Below are 14659 nucleotides of genomic sequence, written 5' to 3' on the forward strand. Positions count from 1 at the left end.
AAAACAAATCTAATTAGTTTCCCCCTAATGAACATTGTAGCTGAGTGTCGCCTGAAATATGCAACCATTTGCTCATCAATGGACAATTTGTTAGAAAAAAATTCCAAACTGAGTGAAATTTTCATTTAGCCCATAGAGAAAAAGTCTGACTTTTGAAAATTTGTCAGTTACATCTAGTTGAGAATTATCAAAGAGGTGTATGCAGATATTTTTTAATTTTATCAAATCTAGTCCACGTCATACATTGCCTCACAACTGGGACAGACATATCTGCTTGGTTTGTCCATTACATCTTAGGGTATGATAAAGTATGATACGCCGACAGCATTAGGATCCCAATGTATTTGTTTATGATCTGCCATACTCTGAGTAAACATATGGTTATTTTTCTCCTGAGCGTGCTTAATTGTACACTTCAAAATTAATTAAAGTAATTCTTCACTGAGAAATAAGTGAAAGATCTCAATTGGTGAATGCCTTCATTCTGAGTAATGAGTGTTTCTATAGCTTTTTTCTCATAGAAATTTGACGCTCCAATTGAAGTACTCATATTTTTTCCAATATAGGTGAATCCGTTAGCTTTCTCCATTTTTTCCCTGGGCATGCGCGTTTACTAGAAGATTGTTTTTTTGGTTCTACTGGAGTAAACTGTGACTTGCCTTGTAGTGTATTTGAATGCATTTCAAAAGCCTCAGAAATGTCTGAGGGCAGGAGGGTCAGATTACCCATGAGTCACCTATCCCAATCTATACCTATTTTCTTGAGGATATCCGTTACTTTACCCAGTTCACTCCATCAGATAATTTTCAAAATCCACGAAACAGGCATACATGACCTTGTTATATTCTAGGTTTCTCTCTGCTAGGGTCCTCCTTGCTACTTTTGCATCTTGAGTTGACTTCCCTTTTCTGAATCCAAACTGATCTTCACCCAAATTCTCATTAACCCTTGCCTCCATTTGTCTGTTTAATATCCTCTGTTCAACTTTCGCTGCATGCAATATCAGGCTAATAGTCCTATAAAAGCTGCATTCCACAGCTTTCTTCTTTTTCGACAGTGGAATGAGCACCATCTTCACGAAATCCTCCGGCCAACATCCCTCATTGTAGATCCTGCCTACTAGTGCGAACAACCCTCTCTTACCATCCCTACCTAGATTCTTTAGAAGCTCACAAGGGATATTTTCCACGCCCACCGCTTTCCTAGCCTTCATATCTCAAAGGGCTCTCTCTTTTTCTGCATCTGATATCCACGGCCCCAGATTATCCTGCTCCACTGCACTTTTCCTTCTCTAAATTAAATCTTTCCGGTTTATTCCTGCTGTCATACAGATATTCCTCCACATATTCCTTCCTTTTATTCTCAATCTCATCTTGCTCGATCAGCATCCTTCCATCTTTAGCTTTAACTTTTGACATGACTTGCCCTCTTTTGCCCCCCTGATAGTGACTTTACCTCGGCGTACAACCTCAAGCATGTGTTTTTCTCTCCTTCCTTCTGAAACTTTTCCATTTCCTCACACTTTTCTTTCCACCATGCCTCCCATGTACTCTACATGTTTCACGCTATAGTTGAATATTTATTTGCCTACGCATTGTTTCCCGTATACTATTTTCCACTAATTCCTGATATTCTCTCCTCTTACTCCCCTTCAAAGCTCCTGCTTTTCATTTCCTTACCTCACTAATTTTTATAAATCTTTTGAATCTTATGTTGCATTTCATAAGCATTAGGTTGTAGTCTGAATCTGCATCTGCTGCAGGGTATCTATGAGAGATTTTCATACTGCATATTCCTAAACCTCTGTCTTACCATTATATCTCCCCATATATCCTCTAAAGTATTTCATTTATACCTCCGCCCTTTATGATGATTGAACCATTTGTTTGTCATGAACAACTTGTTTCTCCTGCAAAATTCTGCTGCTTTCTCTCCCCTGTTGTGCCACAATCCTAATCCGAATTCTCCTATTTCATTTCGACCTATCTGGCATGGGTAGCCCTACCGGGAATATTTGCAAATTAATCCCGCCAGTGCAGCTCTCGGGGTTATAAGAATGCACTATCATTTCAACCTCGACAAGGTATTGGCCCAAGGGAAAGGACACAAGAGATAAGTTCTCACAATGCTGATTAAGCTCAGTCACAGGAATTGTACTGGGTAATTTCCTACACAAAATATGAGATTATTCCACTTTGATTTATTTTAAACAGAATAAACATTACAATTTATTAACACAATATGAGCACCATCAATATTCATATAAAACTATATGGCTGGATTAGGATAAGCTTGGACTCAGAAATTTCATACAAATTCTTGTACACATACTTCATTTACATTGTTTATCATTCATATAAACTATTATACTTAAAATTTTACAGGAATAAAGATATACTCAACAATTTAGAACTGTGGTAAAACCATTCTACAAAAACTCATTAGTGCAAACTAAGAGTGCATGATGAGTGCAGATTTTGTTCATTAAGTAATCTGATATCCAATAAATTACTATTAAAAGGCACAAATTTTATTTTAAAACGATGTAGCCTCTACAGAAACTTGATTTAAAAGTTAAAATTTCAAACAGTGATTGATAAAATTGTGATTTCCAAATGGGAGAAATATTATAGAACAGTTCAATTATTTACCACTCATTTTTACGCACCATAATGGCCATATATTATTTTGAAGTTTATCTTCTATGAATGATAATATTTTTCACCAAAAATAAGTTCTTCCTTCCTTGATGTTTGTCAGTTTTTGCATGATTTATGGGCTTTTTTGACAATAATTTGCTTTACATACTTATTTTTCATCTATGTCATCAGTAACACAGTGACTTAATTTACACGCTCTGATTTATGGTTGAAATAATATTTATAATCCGTATTAAAGCAGAGTTTATGATAGAAAAAAAACAAAAATTTTAGTATCTACATTCCAAGAATGTTTATTGATCAATTATGTTAGGTGATCTAGCTTCTTTACTGGGCATAAGTAGTTTAAAACATAATATATACATAAAACTGGAGCCTATTTTCAATGCACCAATCACCATCACCCTGGATGCAAAATTTGTTGTAACTTTTGTAGGCTCTATCGATGATACAATGCCAAAAATTATAATAGACCCAGGCTTTAATCAAAGTTTTTTTTTTGCTAAAAATCCAAAGCATTGGCCACTCATGATTTACAGGCTTACGCTCCCCTGTGTATGTATGTGATCCACTTTCATGAACTATTATATTTTTTAATGTCCTCCCTATTTCATGCACCATTCATCTTTGTTAATCAGCAAGTATTTTTTTAACCATGTTTTAAGATTTTTACATTTACTTTTTTCAACTCTCATCAATGCTAACTTAACATGACTTATATAATCTCGATTTATGGTAGAGATAGTCACAGATGAAGTTACAGAGATAAATTTTTTACCAGACAAATATTAATAAAAATGTTTGAGGATACATACTCCAAACATTTACTGTCGAGATTTACAAGTTGATGTCTGACATGCATAAAAAATAGAGCAAAGATGATCTTCGGCATCAATACCCTCTCAAACTGAAGACTTTCAGACAATATTGGAGCCTTTACCCATAGCACCGGTCATCATTACTCTGGTTACAAAGTTAACAATAGCTGTAGCTGGCTGCTCCGGGTCAAGTTCAGAGAATATATGGCACTGGTTATCCCCTTTTGTGGATGGTTTTCTAGCCACAAATCCAAAACAGCGACTGAAAAATAATTCAAACACAAATGATATAAATATATTATCGAGTGCTTGCCAAGTTGAAATACATGCATTACCTTAATATAAAAGAGATAGAAAACCAAACAAATTGTTGGCTCAAAGGAAGACAAAATGGGTTATCATTCGTAATCAGAAGATGGTCATGATACATGCTTAGGTGATGGACTAGAAGAGAACAATGTACATATAACCTCTTTTCTAAATTATATTGAGAGCAATTTTCAAAATAAATCCCAGGTTATTGGAATTACAGGGAAAGAATATTTGAGGGTGACAGAATACTGATGAATACACATACATTTTAATAGATTATAAGTTCAAGACTGCTTTGTAGTGCGAGAATTCATCATATAGAAGATACAGAGAAGTACAAATATGAAAATTTTCAAATGGCTTTTTACTAAAAAGGAAGCATGGCTGGTTAAGATGTAGAACACAATACCCAAGTACTTACTTTGCTCTATTTGAGACTTGAATTTCTGAATTCTTATCAGTCCACCGATGATCATCAGGATCTAATCCACAATGTGATATGGCATTCACGGGATAATGCCGCCTGTGAATTGAAAATAGGAACAGAATGATTCAATTGCAGATTATGACACCAATAAAATTACAGTAATTATTCCACACATTTTATCCGATTTTTATTGTTATTATTTGTAGATATATTCAATAATTGCTTTACAATTTATAATTAATTGACTCAATTTATTGAAATATAAGAGTTATTTCCATCATTTATAGATTCTGAGTTCACTTAGGCCTTATTTATTCTTTTCTCACATTCCTATCAAAACTTTTATCATCACTTGTCCCACACATTTCAATGTGAAACTGAAATTTTGGCTGGTTTGCTAAAAATCAAATAGAGCTCATATTTTCAGTAAGCTGTTTTTTTTTAGTTCAAACTCACTAAAATTTATTGTCAAGTGATAATAAACATGTTGACATAAAACTGACAATACCTTTTTGAACAATTTTCTCTTAGTTAGAAACGCTATGCAGCCTTCACCCAAAGAAACAACTGTGCCTATGCAAAACCCAGGGTCAGAAATTGATTTATGACTGAAATGACAGAACTATAGTACTTTTATTTAACAATCATAAAATCGATATCGTACCTGAAAAATAATTTGCGCTTGTTATCTGTGAGTGTTATTCCCTGCGATGACACTTTGAAGTGAACAACTGTTGGAGCTGGCATAGGATTCCTGGAAAATAGGTCTGTAACTCCTCGTCGCACAGCTTGAGGACCCGTGAGAGACTCCGTATCCACAGATGCTAAATAGAGCACATTGCAAGCTGGAAAAAAAATCAACAAATTAAGCAATGCCGACAGCCAAATTCACTAAGTGTAAGAGAAATAGAGAATAAGTTTCCAAATTCCACCGCATATTAAATATTTTCAACTTAACCTTTTCCATCTCTACCATAGTAATATTTTTTCACTTCTAGTCACTTGACAAAGTCATCTGCTCTCAACTGATTTCTTTTACCGACAAAGGAATCCCTTATCCCTAGATTTTTTTGCATCAAAAGAGTGCTTTTCTAGCTCTCAAAAAGTTCAGCAGTCGAGAAAGAAGTTCAGGAGTTAAGTGTGTCAACAGTCTAAGATATTTTCACAGCACCATTATTTCTGGGCCATACCTGCTCCTTGTTGAAGGAGAAGTTGATTTGAGGTCACAGCTCCATCGGTCGGCCCCAGAGATTTTCCTTGAGCTGGCTCGGATTCAGGCAGGAGGAGCCGACAAGGTAGAGCCATTGGAGTGAGAGAGTGCTGGTATACAAGAGCTGATAAGGAACCTGTGGATATTCATTAATTCAAATCAGATAAGTCTATAATTATAGTAATGTGAGATCAGCATTTTGTGACTAGACATGTGTTGTTTTGTAGCATGTTCATACTAAACGAGGTTATTCAGTGAGTTTTATGAAACTACAATAGAGCATACACAAAAAAATTTACCTCCAAAAATTCACCGGAAGACTTTCAGGTATTAATAAGCTTCCATAAATTAATGGTTCACCTAATATTAAGTATCCATAAGTGCTATACATACTTGGGTTTAAGTCAGCAATGAGAAGAGAAAGATAAAAGGCATTTGTTCATTACATTTATTGATTAAAAAGGATGGTTTATTTTTTCAGACACCCATATTTAATGGTTTACCTGTTTATTTTATAGTTTCAGTCTAAATTACATTGATGAGCTAAAATTTTGTTCAACGTAGCTATGAATTAAAGTAAATTTTGTGTAATAAAGAAATATCACAGTTGGAACAGGGATTTTAGGGCTTGATCTTTCCCAGGCTAATAACACATTGATTTACAGTGATGTTGATAGGAAGAAACATATAGTTCAACTTACTGAACACAGGTTCATTGGCACATCCTTTCAGCTTAACTCCTCTCGATGTAGGTTCGATAAGGAAATGCCTCACTAACTCATTGGACATGTCACCAGAGGCATTATTGCTGCGATTCGTAACATTGGCAGGCGGAGTGGCAACTTTGAGGGCCAAACCAAAAGCTCCAGGGAAAGAGTTGGAATCTCGGACTACAAATGTCCCTGGCTGTTTATCCTTCAGGATGGAAATTGCTGTCAGAAAAAACAATGGGTAAGTTTAGATATTGAATCTGTTACATACAAAACTTACTGCAATTAGATCATATTAATGATTCGGTATAAAAAAAGCTACATATGACAGTGACTCCAGAAAGAAAAGAGCAGAGGGGAAAAACCATCCCAATTCATTACGTTCGAAATTCTTTCCTATTTATTTGCTTTTTCATCACAATATTTTTATTTTACTTTCTGTATGCTGTATTTTCATGACACATTAGCCGGGCAATATTTTTGAACTATCTGTCATAGAAGTAGTCCTATGTGTACATCTTTGTGTTCAATCACAATTAATTATTTTTTTAATTCCTCTGCAATGAGCGAGAGATTAGTAGAGAAAATCCAAAACAGAGAAACAGAGGATTAATATTGAAAAAATATAACCAAACCTAAGCAATTTAATGTGTTTTTATCTGTACCTCAAAAATATTTTCCATTTAAAGTGCTGATATTGTTCAACTTCACTTCCTTTCTTGAAAAAATTTTTTTTTTTAATAACTAGCTTCCAGGACACAAATTGGATGTAGTTTTAATTTTAGAAAATGACTCACCTTCCTCTCGGGAGATGGTTGGCTTGTACCAAAAGCGTGATGTATCACGAACAAACTTAACATGAGCTGGACTGACTTCATGGTGCTCTGTATAGTATGGCTTTTGTCCTCCACTCGGCAAAGTAGCAGAAGTATAAGACATATTCTGGACAGTAGGCCCACCGTTTGACAAGCTCCGAGATCTATGATGACCACTATGTATTTGAGTGTCAGATGATGCTGACATGTTCGCACGTTCTTTCCTGTTGGGAAGAACATGTAGCAACTATTTAAAAACTGTCTAATGATATCCACAAGTAAATTCTAATTTGTGCTGGTATCACATAGATAATTTGAGGAATGAAATTATCTACACAATGGTGGTATAAAGTAGCATTTATGGTCCATCAGAGTGATTACTGATTCAGTAATGAATGAATGATTCTTTTCAAAACAAAGTGACCATAGCTAAAAGGAGAAAACTCTATATGTATCAGGAACTCTATAAAGAGAGATTCTGAGTTGAGGGTTCCACACCACAATTTAGCTCAATAATAGTAGGAATGTTGGTCATAGAAGATTTAACTAGAATGAGTAGTAGACATGTGATCCAAAAATTGTTATTTCACCCAGTAAAAGTGAAAGAATAAATGAAATGCATTTTAGAAATGTGGAAAAAGATTGACTTTCGAGGTTATGAAGGAATTTTAGGTGCAAGTTTTGAAAGGGGGATGAGGTTATGAAGGAATTTTAGGTGCAAGTTTTGAAAGGGGGATGAGGTTATGAAGGAATTTTAGGTGCAAGTTTTGAAAGGGGGATGAGAAAGAAATAAGATTAGAATGATGAATTTTTAATCATTTAAAGAAACACATGCAGTGATCACAACAATGAAATTTATTCTTCTCTCCCACATGTACAAATTATATAACGCCAATGGACTGAATTCCTACTCTGTCAACAATGTCTTTAATATCAATGCTTCATATAACCTGGTTACTGCCTGATTGCAATAATAATTTCATAAAGTATATCTGTTCATGGTATCAGTGTGCTTTTAGAGAGCGGTCTGCATACAAAGGAAATGGGACATTTGTGCTTGAATTCTTATTTGTTCAGATAGAAGTGGGACTTTTTTTTTTTTAGAACTATAGCATTATTAGTTCCCATGATACATTATAAATTGCTGCATTGAGATACAGGTAATGTCTGAAAGACAATGTTTAGAAAAAAGTGAAATAATTACTAACCCACATTCAGGGAAAATGGTATGTTCTTTTGTGTATGAAAATGTTTTAGTTATTACGTTATGCTGCATGATATTGCTATGAAATGATAATTGAATATCAGAGCTTATACTTGGGAATAGTTGGAGTCTGATAATATAAAGCACTGGCAGTTTGAAGTTGGATATTATGTGCTATGGAAATGATATGTAATCTAAAGGCTGTTTTACACGGTACATAATTGTGCAATCTGACGTACGTGCGAAGGCCCAGTCAAAATTGCGTCGTGTAAAGCGGTGAATTGCTAGAACACATGCGAGAATGCGTGGATGCAAGATGGGAAAATAGCCCGTTCTAATTTCGTTCATGCATATGTGCAATTCCACGCCATTTTTAGAAATTAATGCAGCTCTAACCTGCGCAATTCCGTGTACTGTGTAAAACTGCCTTAACAATTGGTTACTGGGACATAATCAGCTCTGAATTGTTTTAGTAGTTAATTGAGATGATCCCATTTGTACATACCTCATTGCTGTTGGACTCTTAGGTGGCAATCTAGGGCTCCCTTGCACGTTCACCTCGACTAGAGTGTGATGATTCTCTGTGGTGCTCAATGGTGTCGTGCTTCCATTTGTGTATGGTGTGCGGGGCTGCACCGGGAATGCAGGCGTCTGAGGGCGAACTCTGCTTCGCCTGCCATCCACCCCATCTTCACCATCAATATCGTCCTCTTCCTCACCCCATGTCACTGATGCAGTGGCCCACGATGAAAGGCTATCGTCCCGACTCTGGGAGATCTGGAAATGGTAAGAAGTAAACATTAAAGTTAAATATCATCTTTGATTATTTTAAATGAAACTTATATGTAACGACTGTTTGAAAAATAATTATTGACTAATTCTTAACCAATAGTCATGCACTGAACTAGTTAGAATTTTAATGTAATAATTGATTGTAAGTAAAATTCCTGACTACTTGTATAGCATCTGGGGGCCAATTTGGCCTTTTTCAAATGAGGTTAAAATTAACCATTAACATGTCTAAACTGGGATCTCTAAAACCAAATAATTTGTATATTATGAAAACACTAATGGTGGGTAACAAATTGCAATCAATGCCTTCCGTTTTCTTTCATGAGGAAAATTCATGCTTAAAACAACTGTGTACTTAAAATGAATTTTACCTCACTCCTCTGAAGCTGGGCCTGATATATTTTTAATCTTAGTCAATAGAAGTGCAGAGCTATATCCATATTGCATCAGTGGGATTGGCGGCAAAGGGTTTTGATGCAAGAATACCTTAAAATTGTAATTTTTTCAGAGAACAACATAAATCCGTTGTCAAATGATTCGGATACATAATAAACTGAAAATGTTCTATAAATTATTCACCAATTTTTCCGAGTACAAATAGCTTACGGATTTTTCTTAAAGTTCTGAAGGCTTAATGCAAGTCCTTATTTTACACTACATTTTAATCCAGGAAAATACACAGCTGTACTGACATTAACTTTTCTCCAATCCAATGGCTGCTGCCAATACCTACAGTACATATTACTGATTCAGTCATTGTACTTTCACTGTAACTGATACCTCACTTTTATAATTCACATTGTCATTTTCCAACTAAACTATGAACCTTTGTAACATTGAATCACAAACTACAATTTTGATGATAAATGTTACACAACACTACCAATCTGAAACCACTGTCTCAAAGGATGCAGGCAATAAATGGGCCCCACCATTAATTTTACCTCCACTGTTTCAACATGTAAAATAAGACCATGGCTCAAATTTTGGAAAGTACACTGCTAGCAGTTGAAGATATGTATTTCAGTCTCACTGAATCTCAATAAAATCATCGGTACAGGTACTTCGGTTAATGTAGTGGAATTGTTCCATCATCTTCTGGTGAACAGTTGCATAGACTGTGGAAATATACATATTATTCACCGCTAGATGATCAATAATAATGCATGGGACTATGTAAATATAATTCATTAATCCTTTCAATATTTGAACTCTCATTACTCTCTTGTCATCCTGTCCCTGGGGTAGGACTCACCGGTGAGTCATGGGATAGGAAATTGTGACCCACCAGTGGGTCACAAATAAGTTTATCTTCGAATCACTGCCTAGAGGCGGTGCCACCTAATCATGAGTGGTGATCATAAGTCTGGGATGATCGGCCATTTTGCATGGTGCCAACCAGTCTTGCCAGAGTGTGACCTACAGGCTGATCATACTCCGCCCTTGTGTTGAACAAGTTTTTTATCCTTGGCGGCATGCTTTACTAGTGGGTCACACTAAACATCCAGACACACTACACAACAAGTATAGCCACAATTTTTTCACCTATAAATGTTCATTTTGCAAAAAATAAATTTGCTGTTTCACATGGAGAAAGTCAGCTGTGACCCACGTATGGGTCGTACGTAAGGGACCTCATTAAACATTTTCATGAGAGGGTAAAGGCATATGTATACACATTGTGTCAATCAGGAGGTTTGCAATTAGCTCTGAGCAATGACTCTGAGGAACGCTTAAAGCGTATTTAATTCTTTTTAAGAAATTGACACTTCTGGGGGCATAGTTATGACCCGAAAAGCCTCAAGCATCCACAATTTTGAACCTTGATTAACATGTTGCGTACAGATGGCGAGAATTCTCGTCATTTTTTTCCCGAACGTTCCGGACGGATGACAAAGATTCTCGTCATTGAGGTGCGTCAACATAAACAATTTTAAAGCGTACAATATGTATCTGTTAGTAAATTTTCTGTTGTTCGTTATTCATAATGAATTGATGCATCATAACATTTGATTGGTTAAAGTTATATTCTAAACATTAGCTTACCCCGGTACCCCCGGTACGCAATGTGTTAAAAAAAACCTTTTTGGTGTAGGATATCAAGACGCTGATCTTCCTTGCCAGTCTAAGCACAAACAAAATTAAGGCACAATAAACTATGGTCATTGATCTCACTCTCTTGATTAAAAGAACTAAATCAGTCTTGCAACTCACCTGACCCATTACTCCATCGTCCAGGGACCCAAGGCTGCCTTTAGATCTGTTCTCGTGAGCCCTCTTCACTGCCACAAAAGGCCTCTCACCATCCATCTGCCACTCTCTGCCCGTCACTCCAGAGCCTATCGTCTTCAGCGTGCTGTCTTCCCTGTGTTTTGATGTGACGTGACGACTGCTGGTTGCATACCGACTCGTGGTCTCCCTTGAAACGGAGCGTCTTGGCAGTAGAGGAGATCCTGGCTCCGATGACATGGTCATCACTTTTTCCTCATCAGCCGTATTGATGCGGAGTGGGAGGGAATAACTCCCAGCGGGGACACGACCACCCCTGTTGCCAAATTCAGGGGCCCAGTTCACCTCACCGCCATCACCCTTACCCCTTCCCTCGTCCCAATCATCGTCTCCCGATCCATTGTGGTAGCCGCCACCAACAAACAACGATGTGTCACTCACATAACCATCTTCCCTACCACTCAGTCTGCCACCAGAGGACGGAAGAGTCCTCGCACCGGACACGGAGGAACTGCGTTGATAAGTCCGAAGTTCTGAGAGTAAACGATAATCCTGGCGCACTTTTTCCTTCGTTTGCCTCCCTTCGCGACGATCGCGTAACTTTTGCTGTTGCCTTTGTAGCCATGTCAGACCAGTGTAGTTCTCCGAGGGGGAACTGAAAGAATACGAAAAATTATCTGAATATATATCAAACAATTATTACATATCAGAACATATTGGTAATGTATTTAAAATAACAATATATTAGAAAATAGTGCATTGTATAAAAAATAATTCTATGAATCAACTTAAGTGAGTAATTAATGCATTATTTAACTGTTAGATAGTAATAATAATGAGATTAATAACAACTCAGTGGAATTGAAAAGGTAAGTTTATTTTCAGTAAAGTGAATATTTATTCTTGCAAGCCTTGCAGAGTGAAAGGAGAAATATAATCAGAACTCTTACAACAAGTAAAAGTTCCACAATGGTAAAATTTTTTTTGATATGTCCCCATTGAATTTCACTTAATATTTTTTATTACAAAGTGTATTTAAAGCTTATAGAAGAGGAGAGAAATTTGAATAAGCTTGAATTTGTCATGTTGTGTGGTACATGAACGTAATAGGGGTTGCATTATCACAGGAGGAAGTATTGAACTGACCTAGGGTAGTTATTATTAAGGTATTAATTACATGCAACAGCTAGAGCTCACAATCAGATGAAGTTCTTTTGTCAAATCTCTTATGCATGAAAACCTACTACGTAAAATTGTGGTGCATCTGAAATTAACACAAACGGCTTGCTTTATGCAGGTTTTCCTAACTGACAAAGTTTACTACTCATAACGACTACAAAGAGGAGTAAATTTTAATACATTTTGTCAGTAATTATTCCACATAAATGTGTTGTCGTGTGTAAGGGATTTTCGATAAAACTAAAATTTACAGCTTGAAAAAATCCACTCTTAAATGGCTGTTCTCTCACAAAGCACAATTTCATTAGAAAGTTGAATTGTCCAATGGTTCAATTCGTGGAAACTCATAAGCAAACAACTATACTTCCTGCGCATGAACGTGTACTATTTTTTTAATACTAACCTAAATTTATTTAAAAATTAGAGCATTGATCAGCACATAGTGAACGAGAATTTCAATTGGGAACAATCACTCTTCTGGAGTAATTTGCAATCTCACAAGCGAAAGTTCTAAACCTTGGGGAGATAATGCAAAGAAATATGTTTTTTCCAATTAATGTTAACTCCTAAGCCTTTCTCAACCTCATCATTTCGTGCCAGCGAGCGTAGCAAAACCATAATCCCAGGAGGCTTCATTGTTATTTCGAAATTATATTACGTATGCGTTTCAAATTTTTAAATGGGTTAAAAACCACACTTTTTTCAAAAACCTAGGAAGGATCTACGGGTGCTTAAACACCAAACACCTCTTACCGAAAACCCTATACGCTACTTTTCAAGTTCGTTATGTCTCTCTCTTTGATTTTAGTATATCAGAGGGAAGTATGAGATACCACAGCGTTATACTTGCGTTATCATGTAAAATGAAACTTGTTTAACTTGTACACTCAACCTGAATGCAGCAGCATCGGCGTTATGACCAGAAAATTAATTAACTCTCAAAACGATTGTGGAATGTAAGGAATATTTCAGGTTGATTAATTACAAATAAAACGCATAAAATTAACAAATTTTATCCGGCTTAATGAATGAAACGTTAGCTGACGAGAGATGTGCGGTTACATCGTAATTTAAAAAACTCGAAATATAATGTTTAATATCCTAATTCCACTTGCACCAAAATGTTACTACGTAACTTTTCGTAAATTATTAATTCAATGACGTAAATAAAATTCAAATAAATACTTGAATTTTCCACGATTATTGCAACTATTAATTTCAATATGGAAAAATTACACTCCATCACGCCTGAAACTTCTGATTGTATTAAACGACGTAAATTCTAACTGGATTTATCTTCATTGCAGGAGAGAGATGAGTTCCTCCATGGTAATCCTGCCCATTGCTGCTCAGAGGACTGTTGAGAAGAACTACGCCGAAGCGGGAGTTGTTGGTGGGATGTACTCACCCTAGGTCGACCACTAGAGGCTCACGTCCCCAGTCCGAAGAAGTCTCCCTCGCCGGCGACTTCCGATCGCTGGCCAGAGAGTCAAAGTCTAGCCTGCCGCCTCCGGCCGCCCTCTGTCCCGCGGACGAAACCTTGCGCACGAGTCCCGGGCTCTGCAGGCCCGGGGGAAGCTGCTGCTTGGCCCGCATGTCCTCGTCGACTGCGCAACACCCGTCGGACGCCCCAGCCTCCTCGCCCTCCTCCTCCCCGCCTCCTCCGTCCTCCTCCTCGCGGGCCAAGAGGCGCCTACGCTCCGCCACGCGCTCCGGGACCGCGCCGTACGTGAACGGGCGACTGTCTTGCCTCGCGTGGTACGGGATGTCCTCCTCCCCGGCCCGAGGTCCGCCTCCTCCCTCTCCCCTCCCTCGCCGCACCCTCTCCTCCCTGCTCCCGATGCTGTGGTGGCGGTGGTGGTCCTCCTCCAGCGATAGAAGCAATTCCTCCTCGCGCCTCCTCGAATCGGATCCATCCTCCGTGATGGGTGAGGGCAGGGATGAAGGTCCGCTGAGGGGGAAACAACACGGTAATTATTATTACTTTTTTCTATAAATAATCAGATGATTTTGTTCACTCAACGGCATGCCTGGAAAATAAATTCTACAATCCTCAGCAGTGGCGTAGCGAGGGGGTGGCATTTCCCGACCCCTCCGAAATATAAAAAAAAACACAATCAATTTGTTTCCTAAAAGAAAACAAAAGTTTTAAAATCATATATTTACAAAATATTGAAAAAAATTAAGTTTTTTCGATCATTGAAATTGTTAAAATTAGTTAAAAACCCTCTACTTTGTACCCTTTTTTTCAAACGGTTTCCCTAGTGGTCTTGGACCCCCCCCCTCCCTAGGAGGTACAGCCC

The 14659-nt window shown here is 37.3% G+C and overlaps 1 protein-coding gene across 3 annotated transcripts in view; it reads right to left on the reverse strand.

Moving 5' to 3' along the window:
* Nucleotides 1–2180: 2180 nt before the first annotated feature.
* Nucleotides 2181–14659, reverse strand: part of LOC124165576 (tensin-2) — a 297177-nt gene continuing 284698 nt past the window's right edge. For all 3 annotated transcript variants that reach the window (XM_046543032.1, XM_046543031.1, XM_046543034.1), the window contains 9 exons: nt 13765–14307; nt 11163–11832; nt 8662–8933; nt 6935–7176; nt 6129–6359; nt 5408–5563; nt 4882–5062; nt 4212–4313; nt 2181–3740 (listed from right to left, as the gene is read on the reverse strand). In XM_046543032.1, the coding sequence (XP_046398988.1) occupies nt 3578–3740; nt 4212–4313; nt 4882–5062; nt 5408–5563; nt 6129–6359; nt 6935–7176; nt 8662–8933; nt 11163–11832; nt 13765–14307 (2560 nt within the window). In that variant the 3' untranslated portion in view covers nt 2181–3577. The remainder of the gene's footprint in view (nt 3741–4211; nt 4314–4881; nt 5063–5407; nt 5564–6128; nt 6360–6934; nt 7177–8661; nt 8934–11162; nt 11833–13764; nt 14308–14659) is intronic.

This window comes from Ischnura elegans, chromosome 9 (assembly GCF_921293095.1).
Source record: "Ischnura elegans chromosome 9, ioIscEleg1.1, whole genome shotgun sequence".
Taxonomy (NCBI): Eukaryota; Metazoa; Arthropoda; class Insecta; order Odonata; family Coenagrionidae; genus Ischnura; species Ischnura elegans.